Raw genomic sequence first — 20,705 nt, 5'->3', positions numbered from 1 at the left:
ACGCTATGCCATGCCACGCTATGCTATGCCATGCTATGCCGTGCCATGCTATGCTATGTCATGCTATGCCACGCTATGCCATGCTATGCCATGCTTTGCCATGCTATGCCACGCTATGCCACGCTATGCCATGCTATGCCATGCCATGCCATGCCACGCTATGCCATGCTATGCCATGCTTTGCCATGCTTTGCCATGCTATGCCACGCTATGCCACGCTATGCCATGCTATGCCATGCTATGCCATGCCACACTATGCCATGCTATGCCATGCTATGCCATGCTATGCCATGCCACACTATGCCATGCTATGCCATGCTATGCCACGCTATGCCATGCTATGCCATGCTATGCCACGCTATGCCATGCTATGCCATGCTATGCCATGCCATACTATGCCATGCCACGCTATGCCATGCTATACCATGCCACGCCATGCCATGCCACGCTATGCCACGCTATGCCATGCCATGCCATGCCATGCTATGCCACGCTATGCTATGCCATGCTGTGCCATGCTATGCCATGCTATGCCATGCCATGCCATGCTATGCTGTGCCATGCTGTGCCATGCTATGCCATGCTATGCTGTGCCATGCTGTGCCATGCTATGCCATGCTATGCTGTGCCATGCTGTGCCATGCTGTGCCATGCTATGCTGTGCCATGCTGTGCCATGCTGTGCCATGCTGGCCCTGTGCTGCTCAAGGACGGGATGGAGGGATGCTGGGCAGCCTGGGCTCGGAGGGGTTTCGGTGCTGCCAACCTAAACACGCAGTGATAGATTTTGTTCAAGGAGAGGCCAAGGGCATTTTGTTTTATTTTGTTTTGTTTTGTTTTTTTTTGTTTTGTTTTGTGCTATCAGTGCAAGGAATTTGTAGTGTTGCAGGGCTGAGGGTGGTATGCACTTGAGTTTGGGGCTTCAAATTCATCTGCTGGGCAAAGTCAGGTTACTGGGTGAGCAAAAGCACACCTGAAAATGGGGAAATGCTGTGTGTCCCTGGGCTGCAAGCCCACGCTCTACATCTGCCATCCAAGGCCATGAGTCAGTGAACTTTTTCAGTAGGACAAGAGGGAATGGCCTCAGGTTGCACCAGGGGACACTCAGGTTGGATACGAGGGACAATTTCTTCTCCAAAGAGCGGTGCTGCAGTGGCACAGCTGCACAGGGAGGGGGTTCACCATCCCTGGAGATGATCCAGAGCTGTAGGGATGTGGCACTGAGGGATGTGGGCAGTGGGCAGTGCTGGTGGTAGGTGGACGGTTGGACTGATATCTTAGAGGTCTATTTCCAATCTTAGTGATTCTACAAATCTTTTCAGAGAGAACCCCAACAACGTCCCTAGCTGGGGCAGAGAGAATGCCCAGTAATGTGGTCACAAGCCCCCTAACTTACAGGAGAGGCAAGCTGTGCTCAGTGGGCCATACCCTGCAGGTCTTGCTCTCCCCAAGCCCACACCCTCACCAGCATCCCTTACAGCTCCAAATATGGACTCCATTTATTAGAGCTAAAGATAAAAACAATTCTGTTATGTTAACAGCTTTGTCAACAGAGTTGAGTTCACTTTCTACCTACAGATGAGGCACTGGGGCAGACAAAGAAGCATCCTTCCCTGTGCTCAGTAATTGGGTTCAGAGACATCAGTGATGGTGGTCCCATAGATTTGAGCCTCCCAGTCTGAAAGCTGTTTCACAAAGCCCCGGTGTGGTCTCACATTCGTTTTGCATTTCAGAACGTAGTCCCAAGCTTTCTGAAAAAGAGAAAGCAAAGAAGTGTTAGAAATTGGAGCTGAAAATGAATTTCTTGTATTTATACCAAGCAGCTCTGCTTGTGAACAAAACAGCTTCGTGTTTGCTCCCTGGGATGGACTTTGGCTGCCAAACTATGGGCAGATGGGATCCAGATGTGAACTTGCGAGAAGCCTTTCAACTTTTCATCCTGCTTTCCTGAGCATGAGGACAGCTCAGCCTTCTCTCGTATGTATCTTGCATTGTTTTACACCAATGGAGAAATGCAGTCCTGGATTTTCTCCTCCAAAAAGCTAATTCTTTCATGGATGATAAGCAGAACAGCAATGTATCAGCTATTTGCACATAAGGGACAAAGGTTATCATGTTTCTGAACTACTGCACCTTGATGTGGCAGAGCACCTATTAAACTCCAGTTATCCCACCACGTTAATTACAGCCATCTTAATGATCTGCTGGTTCCATGAAATCAGGATTCTGCTACATGCAGGGCAACTCCACCAGTGTTACACTGCTTTACTCTTGCTACACCCCTGGATTTCCCCAGTAGTGCTCATCTTCCTGCTTCTGAAAGTCCCCCAGCAATCAGAGGATTGCTTAAGCGTAATGAGACCAAAGGTTACAAGATAGCTTTCCATGGATTTGTTTTTCTAATCTCACCAATTCTGCAGGCTCTGATCTTCCAGTATTTACTCCTCTGTGCCTGTGTTCTGCATGTCTGTGCTTCCCCTGAACTCCACTATCAATCACTAACAGAATAAGGGGGCACACACCCCAAATCTGGGTTTCTCATGAGATATCTCTGCCATGGGACATTTTTGGACATGTTAGCCTAGACTGGGTGAAGAATCACACAGGAATCTGTTGTACTGCCTTTGCCTGTAAGGAACAAACCAGTCTGTCAGGGCAATCCTGCAGGAAAGCTTGGCCCAGGCCAGCTGCGGGAGACCGCTGCACTTGGCAAAGTGCTGGGACCAACCTGCTAGTACTGAGAGAACCTGCAAGGATCAGCCTTTGACTTTCACACTGCTGTTGCAAATGCCTCTGGTAACTCAGCATGCAGGAGAAAACAGCAAGGGAACAGTTATCAATGAGCTGGAGCAATCACACCCAGCATTACTGGCAAACACCAAGCAGTGTCTGCTGCCCGGCTGGCACACTCAGCCTGAAATTACACTTTGGCACACACTGATGCTAAGAGATTTCCTCTTATGTTGCAAATGTTTGCACAAAATCAATTAAATGATTAGATAAAGGCCCAGCTTCAGTGAGGTGTGAGTCAGTCCTTTCCAGCTTCCAAAGGAGGTCACACAAAGGAAGACAAGATTTTTAAGGAGAAACCTTTTGGTTTTCATAGGGAAGAAGTCTGGTCTGTGCTAAGCAGGCACCACAAGCCATTGCCTACAGCAGCACTGTGCCCACGTGTTGTATGCAAAGGGAAAAATGGCCTGGCTTTTGGGGAGAGGCCACTAGTCTTTGCACACCTCTGAGTCATTTTCAGCCTTCCTTTGTTATTTTTCTTATGTTATTCAGAGCTCTGGAACAAGATGTACTGTTCTTTTAACCTGTACATCCCTTGTGGGCTAGTATTATCCAGTTCCAGATTTCTTTACAGTAATGTCTGTGGGAGGGGATTGCTTCTGGGGAAATAAAATGGTTTCAGACAAAGTCGGTGCTGATGAGCACAGTGGTAAATCAGAGCTCTGCAAACACTGGGGTATGAATTGCCCTGTAACCCCGTGGTATTAGGAGATGGGATTAACTTAATAGCTTCCAGATACTCTTTTTCTCAGAGTGGGAGAGCTAAGATCTGTAACCATTGGTTTATTTTCATAGCCCTGTGGGACTGGATTTCCCTATTAAGCAGGGAAATACAAGAACATCACAGGTGGCAGCTAAGGACTCACAAATCCAAAATCACAGCTATGCCACCTCCTTAATGACACCAGGAAGATCCAACAGATGTAACAGAATCTCTTACATTGTCAGCTGGGTAGTCTGCATGAATACACGGATAAATTCTTTCTCATTACTACAGTAACGAGGCTTCAGGAGCAGAAATAAACTGCAGATTCAGCCAGTATCTGTGGGAAGGATGACAGTGATGTACCTTCAGGGAAAACTGGAAGGAATGCATAAGATAGGCCATGGTTACTGTGCTGCTCCGGCTTATCCCCAGGCTAGAGAACACCAGCACTGCTCCGAGATCCAGCTGGGTGTCTGCATAAAGAAACACCAATCACAAATTAGTGAGCTGGGAAATCAAATTTCCAATTGTACAGTCAAGCTCTAATTCAGTGAAAACTGGCAGGCTGCTAGCCTGAGCGACAGGAACCATCATTAACCCTGATAGGAACAGATGTGCACTGCCAGCTCTTGTTTCTTTAAGCATCTGCCTTTCTTAAAACCCCACTGAGTTAAAAAGGAGCTTTGAGGACCAGAACCAAATGACAACGACCAGTCAGTGCTTCATGACAGATCAGTGTCAACTTCATGTCAGAGAACTGTGACGAAAAGTGGCCTGCCATCACCAATCAGCTGTGGTCAGCATCACATCAGCAACTCAAAGTCTTTTAGATAGGTTTAAAGATGACAAAATTTCTGTTGAATGCAAACCTAACTGTTCTGCACTCAAGCTGGAGGAATCAGCTCTCAAACTGACAAGGACTCAGACTCAAATCCTTTACCCTTTGCTCTTTACACCTGCCTGAAAGGAGGTTGTGGTGAGGTGGGAGTTGGCCTCTTCTCCCAGGGAACAGCAGTAGGACAAGAGGGAATGGCTTCAAGTTGCAGCAGGAGAGATTTAAGTTGGATATTAGGAAGAATTTCCTCTCAGAAAGAGTGGGCAGGCATTGGAATGGGCTGCCCAGGGATGGGGGGAAGTCACTGCCCCAGAGGTGTTTAAGGGTAGATGTAGTGTTTAGGGACATGGTCAGAGGGCAGTAGTGGTGGTAGGTGGATGGTTGGACTGGGTGATCTTAGAGGTCTTTTCCAACCTCAGCAATTCTATGGTTCTGTGGGGATCAGCATGTGCACACCAGACAGGGCACCGTTTTTATGATGATGTGGATGATTTGCAGCGAAAATTACGAAGATCAGCAAACTCTTTTTCTACAAAAGCAAAGCCCACTTGGCTGAGAATGCTGTCACTCACTGCTCACCACATCAACTCCACCACCTATGCATAAATAGCTTTATGATTTATTAATAACTCTTTTAATGCTTTCCTTCCCTCTCCAGAATAGATAGCATGACGTGTTTTTGGAATATCAGCAAGTGCAGTGTGGAATTTGTAGGGCAAAGCTGCTTCTACTGTTGTCAAGAAGTTGTTGTTTTTTTTTCAAGCACTACAGTTTTCTATCGTAAGGTAAGGCCTAGGAGCAGAAATGGCCTCAGTCCAACAGACTCCAAGCATGAGAATACCCACACCCCTCTCTCAGGGTTTGTGGAGAGCTTTAGTGTTCACCCATAACCATTCCAGTTAAAGTAATCTACTCAAAACTTATCAAATAAACAGTATGCACTTTCACAGTATCCACAGCTAACAAAGTCTAAGAGTCTATTTTGGAAGCTTCCACATGCTGATGTAAGAAAGAGACTTCTGAAATACTGCTGCAAAAAGAAAACTCGAGGTATAATGAAGGATACGTAAGTGGAGATCAACATTCAGGTTTCAATGTCACACAAGTCACGAAATTCAGTTTAGGACTACAGAATTATATCCAAATTATATCTGCACCTATCATTTCCTTGTCTCTTTGTGTCCAGTTGTTACTTCTTATTTTGTTTTTGAATTATACTGTCCGTAGGAACCGACTGATCTGCTTCTGGGTCTGCATGACCTAGTAGAGCAGGGCTTTAGTCTGTGGCAGATGCTATTTTGTAAGTGTGATAGAAGATAAAGGTGCTGTTGAACACCATTATAGGATAAGTCTGCAGGAACTGTGTCTGCTGTGCTGTTGCAGGTGCTGAGCTGGTACATTTTTTCTTGCCCTCTCTGATACAATGACCTGAAGGCAAATTTATGCTGTGCAAACTTAAAATTGCCCTAGGCTTTATGGTGAGTCTGCACTGTCAATCCCACCAGTCCCAAGGATTCAGAGCATTTTGCAGTAAGTTTTCCCATGTGTGCCACACTCCTGTTCAGCTAAAACTCTGGTGGTTGAAGATTTGGGCTGGTAAGAATCAGAGGGTTGTATTTAAAAATAGAAGAACGGGGGGAATCCTATGCAGCTCTGGTAGACATCCTACAGCAAAGCCTTCTCACACCTACTGCAAAGCTCTCTACTATTGCAGTGACTATTCTTTAAAATAAGTAGGAACATCAGCATCAGATGCCCTCTAAAATCTTGTCTCTGTCCATCAGTCTGGTTACTGAGGCAGCTCTGGTATCCATTAGGGTGTGGACTAGTTTGGGAGTACACTGATCTTCAAAGATTGTGACCTGCCTGTCTGAGCTTCCTATTCAGTGAATTGCAGTCACTCCATTTTAATATCTTGGAGTGACTGAGAGCTCAGGAATTCCAAATCAGAAACAACTCACCAATGAAATGACAAATTGTAGAAAAGGAAGAAAAAAGATCTGCTTCAAGCGAATCTGGAACAGATATATGGAGGTATTTGCCTTCTTCTGCCAACCTGTAAAAAGAGTACGTAGCATTACATGGACCAGCAAAGCAACTATGGGGAAAAAATTGGTTGTTGGAGGCAAGCTGATAATTTTGATTGCTGTTACATGTGTGAATTTTTCATCATTGTCATTACTAACATTATGATAAGGAATCATTATGGTAAAACACTAAGGCATTTGTAATGCAGAACCAATTTAATTACTTAGATTTTGCATTCTACATGGTACTAGTACTGATGCCTTAACTTTATGCTTCAGCTTCCTTTATCTGAGAGCTATATGGAAACAGATAAACTGAAAGCAAGCATGCCTTTGCAGCATGCATGTTGGCAATTCTGTCAGCAGAGATCCCTGCTTCACTTCAGCTGTTTTCTTCTACAGCATCCTCCTCTTCCAGAAGTGCAGAGAATTCAACACAGAGAACTAATGGGACAAACATGAAAACTGAAACGTGAAAGCATGACAGACTGGAAATGCCAAGGGCTCCCAGTTCTTCTCTCACCCAGTCCATCCATGTTGTGACAGATGGCTGAAGGAAAGCATAAGTGCTATGCAGGTAGAGATCACAGAACTAAGTGTGAAACAGCACTCAAATCTGCTGTGAAAAAAAGAGTTTTCCTTCAAAGTTTACAGGCATTCACTCATATGCTACCTCACTTTTTTCACAGGCACAGATATTGGGAAGAACATACCCTGAACAACTTACAGCGTTGCAGGCTGTTCAGAAATGTTGACTTGTGCTTTGATCTTCAAATCTTTCTGAATTTGTTGGTCGCAGGCCTGCTTGAAATTGCCCATATATAACTTTCCAGACAGTATTTCTACAGGGTATGGCTCGAAATTGTCGAGTTCCTGCAAGGAGAGAAGCTGTGGACTCAGTTTAGAGTATATTTGCTCCTTTCTTAAACAGAAGTCACGTGCAAAAATGAGCACACATTTAGTCAACAGCCCGTGACACACTCAAGTGTAACGATTCGTTCAATCACCTGGATTTTCTGAAGTGTTGAAGTATTTGCTAGATTTACTGAGAATAATTAACAAAAATGTTTTCATTGTGGCATTACTTGAAACAAATCCTAACTAAACAAGTGGAAGAATACATTTTTTGCAATGTCTCAAGCAGTGTAACAGATTCATTTGAAGTTTTCCCTGGTTGTTGTTCACAAAGCTAAATGAAGTCATCCGCCACCTGCAGAGCTGCAGGTGCAATGTAGTGGCACAGCACAAGTCTGCAGCTATTTCTGCTTTGTGCAGCATAAGGGCTGACAACAAAAATACACAAGTAGCTGACGGTGCTTCTACATCCATAATTGATACTCAGTAATGCTACACCTGAACCAAACAGCTCAATAATTTGAAGCAATGGAGAGCAACAGCTTAAACAGAGTGCTTGCTTTGTGATCCTTCCAGACAAAAGGCTTTATAGACATGAAACACAATGTTTGATAGATGTCATACCTCTGTCTGAAAACACTGACTGCGTAACAGCTCAGATAGCTGCATATAAAAGAGAGTAAACTGGAACCAGCCTTCTTTGCCATTGTTTGCTACTGTTTGTTTAGTTATCTGGACTCTCCAGTAGGCCAGCTTCGGGGTTATCAGAGAAAGCTTCCCTGGTTGTTTCATGAGCTGTATTTTCATGCAATAGAAGAAGAAAAAAAAGGCAAAGTGTGGCTGCAGAAGAACTTGTGGTGACACCTGGGGCAAGCACAGTAACTCAAATTACATTTAATTCCTTTGTTTGAAATTACTCTGATATCAGGTTTACAGCACCATCCAGCTTGAATTCATTAATCATCATCACTTGAACGCGAAGGCTCACGTCTTCTATTTGCAAGTTAGTCTCACCTGAGGCATCCACAATATCTTCTGAGTCCTCAGGAAGTGATAGCAAGCTGAGAAACGTTTGTATCCTCCCTTCAGGACAAGCACCGGATGGCGGGTGAACTGCTGCAAGCTTCTGGCTTGTCGGGCAGCAGTTCCTTCCTCAGCATCTAGTGAGAGCAAAAAGGAATCTGCTGGGGCACGTTTGGTGTGCATCCAGCGGCACTGCAGGCTAAACCTGGCCCACTGACACTCACAGTAAGCTCCATTTCATCTTATGGGCTGTAAAAAGCCTTGTTAAAAGCTGGGCTTATTTAACTGTAGCTTGAGGACAGTAACAAGGAATGCTGCTGTTCACCTCTAGTGCTGATCTTTTATTCCTCTCCTGGTTTCTTTTGTAGGACCAGATAACGCTTTTGTTTTCTCCCCACTATTCTTTGGGAAATGCTTGCAATAACTTCCCATATTACACAAGATGGTTGCTCCCCCTTCTTCTATGTGAGATCCAAGTTGCCTGTCACTATTCCTGCTTTAGAAACAGATCAGGAAAACAGAAGTTTGCTTTTGTTTCTTCACACCTTCCCTTCTGGAACATCTTACTACAGAATGTGTTACAATTAAACATTTCCACATGGGTCAAGGAAGGCTGAACAGCTACATGAAAGTTTCCAGCTCTTTGCATTTCGCAGTGAACTTCTTCACATCAGCACCCCTAAAGCTAGGTCCTCTTAAATAGGATAAAGGTGTTTTGTAATCCTCAAAGAAGGAAGTACTCACTCTGTGAACATGAGGAACTTGGCTTAGAGTGTTCAGTCTCTGAAGAATCATTGCTTCCTGAAAGGCAATTGTTGGACAAGCCCAATTTCAGTGAGATGTAGAAGAAAAAAAATAAAAATTTATTCCTTACATGCAACAAAGAACTTCAAAGGGATCACACATAGAAAACCAGGCCTGCCAGAAATCTTTGAAATAAAATCATGCTTTATGTTTAAGAACATATGCAACACTTTGTTATTTAACAAAGGCATAGCACAGATGTTCATTTTTTTCCAAATAAAATCGAGTAAATTTGCACTTTGTCCAGTAAGCTCACAGAAGTAAATGAGGAGGAGGAAGAACAATCCATCCTGCTGTGAGGTTTTGACTGACACGAGCCACATCTACCTTTTTCTTTTTCCTCTTCCTCAGAGTCATAGAAGTCCAAAGAGCTGGTCATACAGTCATACACCACGCAGTATCTGACACATGCCAGTTCCTCAGAATCTGGCACCAGATACTCCCCTGTAGGGCTCTGAAAAAAAATCACTGAAGAATTCCATCAGGAGTACAACATCATACTTTTCTTGTGGCACAATCAACACAATGAACAGACTTGGGCCTGCAATTGCACTTTATTCTGAAAGACCCGGGTAGAATTCAGAAATCACACAAACCACTTCAGATTGCTTCATCAGCTGCTGTGGTAGAGATGCCCATGCTGCCCTTTATGAGACAAGCCAACACTACGTCAATTCTTGTGCAATATTTTTCCTGCTATACAACTTCAGCATGCCAATTCCTTGGGCTACTGAGGCCAGTTTTTCTGTCTTTGTGAACACATCCCCCCAGTGGCAGGAACACGGCTGGAACAGGCTGGGGAGAGGTGAGGACAACTCCCTTGGTTTCTAAACCAGTTCTGTGCTATTGCTTAATTGCTAAATCCAGAGATGGTTTACACAAAGTATAGTCCCACCTCACCTGTTCAATCCTGCGTGCTGTAATGATGTGGCTTTCATTGTACTCACGAAGAGTGCGGGCATCTGAAAAAAAAACAAACACCACTACCACTCAACCGAAACAAAGCAGTTGGCTTATCTGACATTTATATTGTAGAATCCTGTTCTTAATTTGTTCGGTGGGAATTCAAGCACCAGCATAACGAGAGAAAGAGATTCTGCTTCTTTGCAAGTGAGACTTTCCAAATGGATATAACAAACCCTGACACTGATGTGAGTCTGAACACATGTAGCACCCAGGGATGCCCACAGCCACAGCGCTGCCATGCTCACAGACCTGGGGAGGCTGTAAGGGGAACAGTGGGGACCTCCACCCTGCTCCCATACTGCCTGATTGCAAGCCTAAACACACTGCAACACACGGTTCCATCTGGGGGTGCTGGCACTGTGAAGGATACAGATGCTTCGTGATGGCCAAGGGCTGCCTGTCAGCACTGCCACTTCTGGGAAGGTGCAGCCCATCCCTGGAGCAGTTCAGAGAGGGGAAGATGCAATTTAAGCCAGAATTTCTACGGATAGAAAGCTCATTGCTTCTCGCTGTGGCAATAAATGCCACACACTGCTGCTTTCTGCTCTGTGCGAAGGACAAAAGAACAATAAGCAGTGCTGCTCCATGGAAAAAAGGCGGCAGAAATGCCCCAACAGCAAGGCCTCGTGGCTGGTGAGAAATTCCTCCACCAACGCTCACAGGCCCCATTCCTGAGGAAAGCAGCCCCGCTCCTGCCAGCCACCCCGCTGTGCTCCACAGGCTCACCCAGCAGGATGAGGTAGTTGGGCTCGGACAGCCTGGGGAAGCGGCGGTGCTGGTTGAGGATGTTGTAGAGCTCGGTGGGTTCACAGAGCATCACCCCCGCCATGCCTCGCACCAGGCCCGGACCTCTTCGCCCTCGTTGCTATGGCAACGCAACCGCCTCGTTGCTATAGAGCGACACGGCTCTGCAAATCTCGCGAGACTTCCTCGGCAGCGCAGCGGGTGGAAAAGGAAGGCGGTGTGCGAGGAATTCACGCGAGATTTGATCTCGCGAGATCTGTAGCTGGCCAGTGCATGCGCGGCGCAGTGGAGGTCGTTGGAGTCACAGCCGCCGCCATGCTGTCCCGCTTCGCCCGTCCCGCCGCCGTCCTGTGCCGCGGCCTGGCCACTAGCGCCCAGGTACGAGCCTCGGGGATGAGAGGGGATCCGAGGCGTTGGGTGCCTGCTGGGAGCCGGCTTTCCGGCAGGGGGAGGCGGCCTAAGGGCGAGGGGCGACTCGTAGGGCGCTGAGGTGAAGCTGAGGAGGGCTGTGTGTGGGGGGGGGCGGGGAGGGGGACTCTATGTGGGGGGGCTGTGTGGCGGGCTGGGCCCGGCGAGGTGCTGCCTGCATCTTCCTGGAGCAGGGCTGAGCAGTTAGTAACGGTGATCCGTGGTGTGCCGGCATCCTGGGTCCTAGAAGTGCTCGGATAGCTCTGTCAGATGTGTGGTTTGATTTTGGGGTGTGCTTGTGTGGAGCCGGGGCTTCAACGCATCGCTCACTGATGCTTGGGGGCCTTTCCCGTTGGGGATATTCTCTGATCTGTTGTGTGTGGGTACTGGCCTCCAGGTACCAGGAGGTACTGCTTGGTGCTGGGTAGGGAGGGATAGAGATAGAGCTCTGCCTTTTAAGTGAAACAGTTATCCTGTGGTGTGTGCAGGATGGCTACCACAGCTCTAAAGACAGGCTTTGTGAGAGAGGATTGTGTAATTTAATAGGAATTATATTCAGTAGCAACGAGGTTTTGATCTTAGGGTATCAGCTCAGTCATAAACACGGGGTGCAGCAGTGACTAATATCAGACTTTGCTTTCCTTTGAAGAGTTTTGTGCTAAATTGTATTTCTTGCAGTAGCAAGGATGCTGAGCTGGGTGCAAATTGATCTAGCTTGTGGGTGGATTATTTATTATGCCGTGAATTATTATTAAGCTAATAATTAAGCTGTTCCTGCAGTGAGCTTGAAGCAATTATAGCTTTATCTGGTAGGACGGTGATACAGAATGCCATTAGCACCTTCCATCTCTGCAGTAGCCTCTGGTTCTCCATCAGTTTGGCAGAACATTACAGTTCACAATTTTTCTGATCTTTTAAAATAGCTTTCCTTACATTGCGGGCACAGGGGGGTCATCAAAAGAAACAGCTTTCTTCCAGAGAGCACATCTGGATACAGTGGGTTCACAGGGCAACAAAGCAGGGTTGATTTTTGCTTGCTTGTCAGCTGCATTTAATCAGAGCTATAAGTTTGTAATTTAATGTTCTCAGGGCTCAATTTTGAGGCAGTTGCAGGTACAATTTTATTTCAGACATAGAGATTTTCTTCACGTATGTACAATAGCTGTTCCATTTACTGTAGTCTATAAATGTATTGATTGTTTTCCAAATGGAAAGGCTTTTTTTTTTTTTTTGTAATAGCTTTGAAAACTGGAAAAATTGCAACACACATTTTGCTCTGAATGAGCTGGATGTCCACAGGAGCAGGTATTAGTCAAAAGTCTGCAGCTGAAGAAGGATGATCCCTTCAGTGCTCTGCCGAATGCTGCTTTCTCTGTGAGCTTCAGATCACAAAGAACACTTTTGTCCTCCTTTTCCAACCAGCAAATCTCAAGGATCTTTGGGAAGCTGTTGTGGTGATAGCTTTCTGTGGGCTAAGGCAAGCAAATTTATATAGTGCTTGGTAAATAAATTGAGAAACAGAACTAAAAGTAAAGAAAGCATGGTGAAATCCCCAAGGTCACTTCTGCATTAACTAGCCAAACAACTCATCAGCACGTTTTCTTATTTTTCCTTCAGAACAATGCCAAGGTGGCAGTGCTGGGAGCATCAGGAGGGATTGGGCAGCCTCTCTCCCTTCTCCTGAAGAACAGCCCTCTGGTGAGCAGGCTCAGCCTTTATGATATCGCTCACACTCCTGGTGTTGCAGCTGACCTCAGTCACATCGAGACAAGAGCGAATGTTAAAGGTACGGTGAGTGGCTGTGGGTGGACTTTGTGCACGCTGAACTTGTCTGAAGGATCCCCTCAGGTGTGTGTGATGGTTGGCCTGTCGCTGTACTTCATGTGAAGGGGAGTCTTCACATCATCAGCCTAATGTCAGCTGAAGCAGCTTTTTTTCCTCAAGTGATGCATGACTAATTAAGGCTTAGTTGATTGATTGGCATGTACGGAGATGAGAAGTAGTCTGTGGTTGCACAGTAGGAAGAGAATTCATAATAGCTGGCAGGAAACATTTAATAAAGTCATATCAGGAAAAAGCCTGAGTATTGAATTTAAAATCTTGACTACAAGTAGTCTTAATGCTCCTGGGGCATCTGTGTGCATTGTATGTGCTTGTTTTCTTCAGAGGTAGCAATCAATTTTGGATGAAATCAAAGAATACTTCATTTGCTGATCTTTGTTTTATTTGAAGATCACTAAAAGGTTATGCTTCACTTGAATGTGCCTATCTGCAGTTCTTCTGGGGGCACTGAGTCAGCTAGGATCTTAGATTATGTATACATAAAGGGAGTAACTGGCTGCATGTGAAACTTACAAGTGTGTGCTTCTTAACCCACTTATTTTGTAGGCTTTGAAAATCAGATCCATCCATCCATAATCTTATTGCTTTGCTTCTGAGTGTAAAATTGAAAACTAAATTCAAAATTAGATGTCTTTAGGCATAAGTTTGTTCTTCAGACTGCCAGTTATTTAAAAATTGGTGAAAACACAATGTCTACAAATCTTCCATTCCAGGTTTCCTTGGACCTGAGCAATTGCCAGAATGTTTGAAGGGCTGTGATGTTGTAGTGATTCCTGCAGGAGTCCCTAGGAAGCCAGGTATGTTCTCCATGACAAAAAGCCCCAGGGTTTCACTGAAGTGCATCTCTGCAGAACTGCAGTACATTCCAGGAGGCTGTGGTGCTGCTTTTTGGAAACTTTCTGGTTGCCTTGGGATGTAAGTGGTCTGTAAATGACACTGACCTAGAGCTTGTTGTGTATCAGGTACCTCAGTTAGTCACTGTCTTAGATTGTTGCTCATAAGATGGGGAGAAACGTTGATTTCTGGGGTTCTTTTGAAAGGGGGAGGTGCATAGACTTTTCACTGCAGTTAAACCTGAGTCTCCCCAAATATTTTTTGCCCAGAGCAATACTATGTTCAAAAACTGCTTCATTGTTTCTTTTCTTAGCAGAATAGAATAGTCTGTTTGTTCTGCGTTAATCGTATAATGTCTCTGAGCATCTGAGCATCTCTGAATGAATGCCTTTTTAGTATCTCTGATCTTTTCTATTTCCACTGTTGGTTTTTTTTTTTTTTTTTTTTAGTATGCAATTGGGAATGTAACAAAAGTCTAGGCTTTCATTCATTTCTCATCCTAATTCTGCATTTTCCATGGTGGCAGCCCTGCAGCTAGCAATATTTTGCACAGATCAATTAATGTTCCAGCTGTGGTTGTGGAGGTGACTTCAGAGAGGGATGAATAGGCTACAGGTAACTGAAAATACTTACTGGTTGTGTTCTAGGTATGACCCGTGATGACCTGTTCAACACCAATGCTAGCATTGTTGCTACTTTAACAACTGCCTGTGCAAAGCATTGTCCAGAAGCCATGATCTGTATTATTTCCAACCCGGTAAGCATTTTCTGGAGACCTTCAAAATCTAGAAAAGAAAATCCAATCTGAGAATACTGAAATAATCTGCAAGTTGTTGCTAGTTTTGACCAGTATCTTTGAGGTTTACGGAGTATTTGCAGGAAAACAAGAAGAAAAACTAAAAGCTTGGCTCTGTCAGCAGATTGTATAAGATATAACAAAGTCAGATTAAACTTGTATGTGGAAGAGTTTGATATCTCAGCTTCTTTATGACTGGTTATAATACATACTGCTATAGCTACTGTCTCGGTGGTTGTTTAAAATAACAAAAACTTGTTCCAGCCTGCCTGTAAGTTGTTCTTACTATTAAGAATTGGCTGATTACAGGTGACTTCAAGTTGGAAATATGATGTTTATCGTCCAGTTCATTTCATGTATTGATTTTGTTATGCTCCTGTTTTCAATGAACACTTGCATGTCTTTGCCTGCAGGTAAATTCAACCATACCCATAACTTCAGAGATTTTCAAGAAGCACGGTGTGTATAATCCTAACAGAATCTTTGGTGTAACAACGTTGGACATTGTCAGAGCAAATACTTTTGTGGCTGAGCTAAAGGTAGGCTGTAATGATGGATGCTGGGGAAAGGCTGTTGTGTGCTTCTGTCGTCAGTTCTACCAAAATGTTTCTAAACATCACAGAATAAAGCTGAAGCAGCTCAGATTTATGCAGAGCTGAAGTTGAAAGCAGTGATTCCTTGCAGAGGAGCCTGGGGATAGGGTTTCTTACAAAACCTACTTCAAGAGACTTTGACCTTTCCTTTCGTAAATCTCCCCTGTGAGTGAGCTGCGTGTTTGCCCTCATTCTCTTGGCACTTTCAGCCCTGCTGGTGCAACCGGAGGAGGGAGGTTTGCAGTATATCTTTGCAAGTCATGTCTGTGCTGCACCTTGTAGGATATTCTCTGTGTGGTATCGGACAGAGTGTGAAGGCTTCACTGCTCTTACTAGCCCTGGTGGAGTTTGTACCTTTGCTGCTATTTATCTGAACTTGCATTGATATTATTCTGTGACTATCTAAAGTTAGCAGAATGAATAACTTGGAGTTTGACTGTATTGATTGGCACTGCACTTGTAGTGTAGCTGCCTCTGAAATTTCTGGATGTCAGGATACTGAGAGCAGAAAAAAATGTGGGTTTAAATGTTTTTTTTTTTTTCTTATCTGTACATCTCAGAAACTGGGAAGTTTAATGTTTCCTTTAGGGTTTAGATCCTGCTCGAGTAAGTGTTCCAGTTATTGGTGGCCATGCAGGGAAGACCATCATCCCTCTGATCTCCCAGGTAAGTCATATTAACTGCTGTGTGTGGCACTGCCTCTGTGTGGTGTTCCTCCTCACTATGTTAGAGTTGATTTCAAGTGCCTTTGTGGGGCATGGAGCATGCTGAGACACAGCAGGGACAGTCCTTCCTGCTCATGTGGCTCATCTTATTCTGAGATGAGATGCAAGATACTCAAAGGTAAAGAGCTACATCTGAATTGCTCTGAGTGGCTTGATTAGCATCAGTTTTTTTCCCTACAGTAGTTCTGGAATAAGAACTGAGGTGTAGCATGTTTACAGGTGTCTTGGCAGTGTTTTATTTTGTCACTCATTTTTTGTGATGGCTGTTGCGTGGAGTAAATGCTTTTCTTCAGCAGGATAATGAAAGTGCTTTTGACATAATGGACTGGAATCACTTTTTCAACATCCAGTATTGAAACGAGTAGGCAGAGCTCAAGTTGTGTGGAGAGGCCTGCTTCAGGAATGATTGGTAGAGAGAGGCTGCCTTCATGCATGTAATCCAAAAACGAATTACAGTTCTAAAGCAGGCTGCAGCTGAATGAGACGGGTAGGACATGGCTAAGGAGCTGTCAGTGGAGAAAGGACAAAAAGCTTTGCTGTAAGTGAGGAATAAAGTACCCTTCACAGAAGGACAGTCTTAGGGAATAAGAGCAAGGGCTTTAGCACAGCTGAATGCTGAGAGGGTGCTCAGTCAGTCAATCAGGACAGCAACAGCTGTGCTTAACAGACTTGTGTAGCTGTATTTGAAGGTTCACTAACTTCCTAAATACTGCTTGCAGACTGGATCCTCCATAAGGCTCTTGACTTCCATAATGCCATGGTGACCCAAATATTTATCATGTGGCTTCTTGAAATTCCTTAGTGCTGGTACATGCTTGGAGGGCATCTGTCTATGCAAAGGACTACATGGTAGAAGTAACCAAGCCTTGGCTTTGCTATCAGGCTGCAGTTTGTCCTTGAGTAAACTAGGCATGACTAGCTTACCGTTACAGTTCGTGCAACAGCCAGAAGCCTTAGTGAATGTCTGCAGCTGCTGGCCGGTCTGTCACACAATCTGTAGCTGGGGTAGCTGATTTTCCTGCTCAAGAATTACTCGTAACAACTGTGATGGTGCAAAAAGTATCACTTGAGTGGCCTTATGAATCTGGAGAGGTCCTGGTCTTTGATAGCAACTTTTTTTTTTTAATCTAGTGCACACCAAAAGTGGACTTCCCTCAGGATCAACTGGAAAAGCTTACAGGGAGAATTCAAGAAGCTGGCACTGAAGTTGTCAAAGCTAAAGCAGGAGCAGGTTGGTTCTTGGCTACAGCTTCCAAGTAATTCTTCTTGTCCAGCTGAATGGATGTAATTTTCTTCAGCTTAATCTTATCTACAACTGGAGGCAGAGTTAGGAATAGCTGATTACAGTTCTGACTATCTTAACTGTGGTACTAGAAACAGCTTAGTATGTAGGTAAGTATAAAAATCAACAGGGCCCTGAAGATGTATGGTATTTAAAAGTCATCTTCTCTCTCTAATTAAGGTGTTTCTTATAAAATCTGCCCAGCTGCGTAGCACGTAGCTGTTGCTTTATCAAACTGTCTGTGAGCTTGAGGCCAAGTACCGCAGCTCTGCAAACTCAGCAGTGTGGAAGCTTTTGATACTAAAACAAGTATTGAATTTAAATGTGACCTGTTCTAAAAGTGATTTATCTCTTACAGGATCAGCCACCTTGTCCATGGCCTATGCTGGCGCTCGGTTTGTGTTCTCTCTGGTGGATGCCATGAATGGAAAGGAAGGGGTTATTGAATGTTCCTTTGTTCGCTCGGAAGAGACGGAGAGCCCATACTTCTCTACACCTCTGCTACTGGGAGTATGTGCATTAAATGATGAGACTTAGAAACAGCAGTTACTGAACTAGTCTTTAGATTTAGTGGCTCTTATTCAGTGATTTCAATTCAGTCTAGTGCTAAGTATCTCTATAGATAACAGCCAAACAGACATGTAAGAGTTTGTGCCCATTTATGAAGAGCTTTCGTATAGTTAACCAGAGTCAACAAACCTTGCTTTTCTGCAAACAAATTGCTCAGAAATTGTGGTGCATGCAGAACCACGGCATGGATTAGGATTAATGGATTGATTTCAGGACCTCTACTGAGCTCTGAAGGAACAGTTGTTCTTACCCTGTGGGCAAAACGATAACCAAGGATGCTGCAGCCCTGATACGGCTGGGATGCAAATATATTTTGTTCTGGCTGATAACTGGGGAAGGGATGGACTTAGAAGAGAATAAAGGGGAAGAGTTTGGATGTATGTGTCAATATTTATACCCAAATGAAAAGTGAGCAAGAAGTTTGTGAAAGCTGTAGAAGCTGCTATAAATAACAAGTAGCTTCACAGCCTTGCAAGGAAGCACAGGCTTGGCAGGCAGAAGAGATGGCAGAGGTCCTAGGGTGGGTCCCCACCTCAGCTGGACATTAAATAATCAGAACTGTTAAATTGTTCTCCAGATCATTCAATGAATAGTTAATCCTTAAATCCTCTTTCCCTCAGAAAAATGGAATTGAGAAGAACCTCGGCATTGGCAAGATCACCCCCTTTGAAGAGAAGATGGTTGCTGAGGCCATGGCTGAGTTGAAGGCTTCTATTAAGAAAGGAGAGGATTTTGCAAAGAACTTCAAGTGAAGAGTTGATGGGGAGGAATTCCAACTTCCTTAATTTATTAAGGCATCATGTCACTTTACGACTTCTGATTCAAAGCTCGTGCTTTGATTGAAGTCTGTCTGTATTAGCTTAACGATTGTCGTCAAAACAAAGCCTGATCATCAATAAAATGGCCTCATTTTTTTTCAGTGTACCGGATGGAATCATCTTAATGTGTTTGTCTTTTGAAGGTAGGAGCTGCAGGTCTCTGAAAGGTTATCAGTGATAATAACTTCTTAAAATGGGTAAACCAATTGCTAGATTTTGTGAGTGATCCCAATGAAGAGGGTCAGTGGTTCCTTTGCAGAAGGGAAGGTGGTAGTACAGACTGACTGTGACAGGCACTTCAGAGCTAAGGAAACCTAAAATTACATTTAGTGTTGAAAATAGTCATGCATTTCCTCCCCGCATCATGAGATCTTACTGGATGGCACTCTGCTGTCTGGTCAGAGATGATAAACAAGAGGAGGTGGTCCAGCTTACAAAGCTCGCTCGTGCTCATCCTCAGACTGCTTTACACCTCCCTGTGTACTGTCACTGGTTTATGAAAGTTGCAAAACAAACTGCCTTTTGAGTTGAGGTTGGCATTTCAGTTCTCTGAAGCAAGCTTTTGTCTGAAGAGCTAAGTGGGGAAATTGAGCAACACCAGCTCTGTGCTGCAACAGGAACTGCCTTTGAGCATCTGATCTGCAACCTGGTAGGGACATTTTCTACATGGCCTTCTCCATCCTGGTGCCTGGTTACATGCAGCTCCTCTGAGCTCTCAGCTGTGCTGCTGCTTTAGCTTTCTCCTGGGCTGCTGCTTCATCACAACAGTTGGGAAAAGAGGAGTGATCAAATAAGATCAAGACGGGCTGCAGAGGCCTGCGAAAGGAATCTGATCAGTGATCCAAATAGTTGGTTTTTCAGGAGGCTGGCATATTCTGCTACCTTGTGGTGCTGGAATCTCTTATGTAATTTGACTTTTAAAGGGTTAGTAAAAGCACAGTGATTTAAATGTCAGTCCTGCTGTAAGAAAATAATTAAAATGCTGAGAGTGACTTTTCTCTAGTTAGAACTAAGGCCTTGATTTAGCATCTACATAGATTTCTTTTACATTCATCCTCTTGTGAATATAAAAATAAACGTCTGCAAGAAAATGGTGATGACAAGCTCTGTTGCCGAGTTCTTTGAAGGTAAGCTTTAATGAAGGAAGCTATTAATTCAATCTTCCTCCGTGCTCTGGGGGCTGCTTACCCTATTGCTTTGAATTGCTCTAATCCATGTAGGTTGAATTCCAAGTTGAACGGGCTCTGTTTTGATGAGCTGAAGGAAGCACCGAAGCCCAGCACCTCTGGGTGAGCTGGGAGAGCAGAGGTAGACGAAGGCAGTAGGTGCTGTTTGGTTGCTGCTGGCTTTGTTGCCTCCTGCTTTCTGTATTCCAACTCTTCTGACACTTGTGGAATGAAATACTTGGCTCTGTCCCTGCTCTGTGGAATGTGTAGGCAGAGTGAGGACAGCAAATGCAGTCCTTGTCCCTCCTACCTGCAGAAATGTGATGTATGAAGTCCTGGTATCTTTGCATAAATAGTAATGAACTGGAAGCGTCAGCACTCATTACTCAGCAGGCTTGGAACAGAGTAGTTATTAGATGGTATTAATAGAATTAAAGAACTAAAGATCATGATGAGGGGGGAGGGAAGGATGCAGAGGAGTGACAGATCTGGGCGTTGTGTTCAAAGTGAGAAATGGGAAGTGATGGTGGGTTCAGTGACAGAGCTGTGGTTTCTGCAGTGAGGTACCAGGAGGAGGACGTTGGCTGGAGGTGAATTAACTTTTGTAGCTGCCCCTCGTGCTGACCTCTGGCCTGACGCTGAGTGGGTAACACAGTGGCCTAGGTGCAGGGTGATGCACGTTGAGAGGAATGACTAAAGCAGTTCCAGATGGCCAGGTGTCAGGTCACCCCGTCCCTCCTGCTGCTTCCGTGCTGCTGCATTAACGGGATGGAGTGCAGCAAGAGAATAAAACGGGGAGGAAAGGTGGTGGTGGTGAAGTGTATTGCTTTGCTGTTTCCTTGCCTTGGTCCTGGGAGGCTTTGGATTGAAAGACCCCAGGAGGAGACTGCAGGCTGGCAGCCCTCACCCACATGTATTGCTT

General features: G+C 44.7%; 2 protein-coding genes across 4 annotated transcripts; one reads left to right on the top strand and one right to left on the bottom strand.

Annotated features, from left to right (window-relative positions):
• Window positions 1-626: 626 nt before the first annotated feature.
• Window positions 627-10,935, bottom strand: STYXL1 (serine/threonine/tyrosine interacting like 1). Of its 3 annotated transcripts, XM_085240768.1 has the most exons (10): window positions 10,732-10,935; window positions 9,940-10,001; window positions 9,367-9,493; window positions 8,980-9,036; window positions 8,227-8,372; window positions 7,085-7,230; window positions 6,292-6,386; window positions 3,859-3,968; window positions 1,576-1,750; window positions 627-765 (listed from the first exon to the last, which is right to left on the bottom strand). In XM_085240768.1, the coding sequence occupies exons 1-9, from the start codon at window positions 10,832-10,834 to the stop codon at window positions 1,619-1,621; spliced, it is 978 nt and encodes a 325-aa protein (XP_085096894.1). In that variant the 5' UTR covers window positions 10,835-10,935; the 3' UTR covers window positions 627-765; window positions 1,576-1,618. The 3 variants fall into 3 exon arrangements, with proteins under 3 accessions (XP_085096894.1, XP_003211767.3, XP_085096895.1); XM_003211719.5 differs by lacking the exon at window positions 627-765 and having other exon boundaries at window positions 1,481-1,750; window positions 10,732-10,934; XM_085240769.1 differs by lacking the exons at window positions 627-765; window positions 9,940-10,001 and adding an exon at window positions 10,376-10,551 and having other exon boundaries at window positions 1,481-1,750; window positions 9,367-9,507; window positions 10,732-10,860.
• Window positions 10,936-10,970: 35 nt separating this feature from the next.
• On the top strand, window positions 10,971-18,723 carry MDH2 (malate dehydrogenase 2). The gene is made up of 9 exons (XM_003211699.5): window positions 10,971-11,127; window positions 12,775-12,943; window positions 13,713-13,796; window positions 14,481-14,590; window positions 15,043-15,168; window positions 15,811-15,888; window positions 17,079-17,178; window positions 17,588-17,739; window positions 18,420-18,723. The coding sequence occupies exons 1-9, from the start codon at window positions 11,023-11,025 to the stop codon at window positions 18,549-18,551; spliced, it is 1,056 nt and encodes a 351-aa protein (XP_003211747.1). The 5' UTR covers window positions 10,971-11,022; the 3' UTR covers window positions 18,552-18,723.
• The last annotated feature ends 1,982 nt before the right edge of the window (window positions 18,724-20,705 follow it).

Source organism: Meleagris gallopavo, chromosome 21, assembly GCF_905368555.1.
Source record: "Meleagris gallopavo chromosome 21, MGAL_WU_HG_1.1, whole genome shotgun sequence".
NCBI lineage: Eukaryota > Metazoa > Chordata > Aves > Galliformes > Phasianidae > Meleagris > Meleagris gallopavo.
This window is presented reverse-complemented; position numbering and strand designations above follow the sequence as displayed.

Excerpts from the sequence above, each read along its gene's own strand:
- STYXL1 (XM_085240768.1), bottom strand. The coding sequence starts at position 10,834 with ATGGCGGGGGTGATGCTCTGTGAACCCACCGAGCTCTACAACATCCTC. Across the intron at positions 7,231-8,226 it reads AGATATTGTGGATGCCTCAG|GAACTCGACAATTTCGAGCC; the intron begins GTGAGACTAACT and ends CTCTCCTTGCAG. Across the intron at positions 1,751-3,858 it reads CCTTCCAGTTTTCCCTGAAG|AAAGCTTGGGACTACGTTCT; the intron begins GTACATCACTGT and ends TCTCTTTTTCAG.
- MDH2 (XM_003211699.5), top strand. The coding sequence starts at position 11,023 with ATGCGCGGCGCAGTGGAGGTCGTTGGAGTCACAGCCGCCGCCATGCTG. Across the intron at positions 13,797-14,480 it reads AGGAGTCCCTAGGAAGCCAG|GTATGACCCGTGATGACCTG; the intron begins GTATGTTCTCCA and ends GTTGTGTTCTAG. Across the intron at positions 17,740-18,419 it reads CTACACCTCTGCTACTGGGA|AAAAATGGAATTGAGAAGAA; the intron begins GTATGTGCATTA and ends TCTTTCCCTCAG.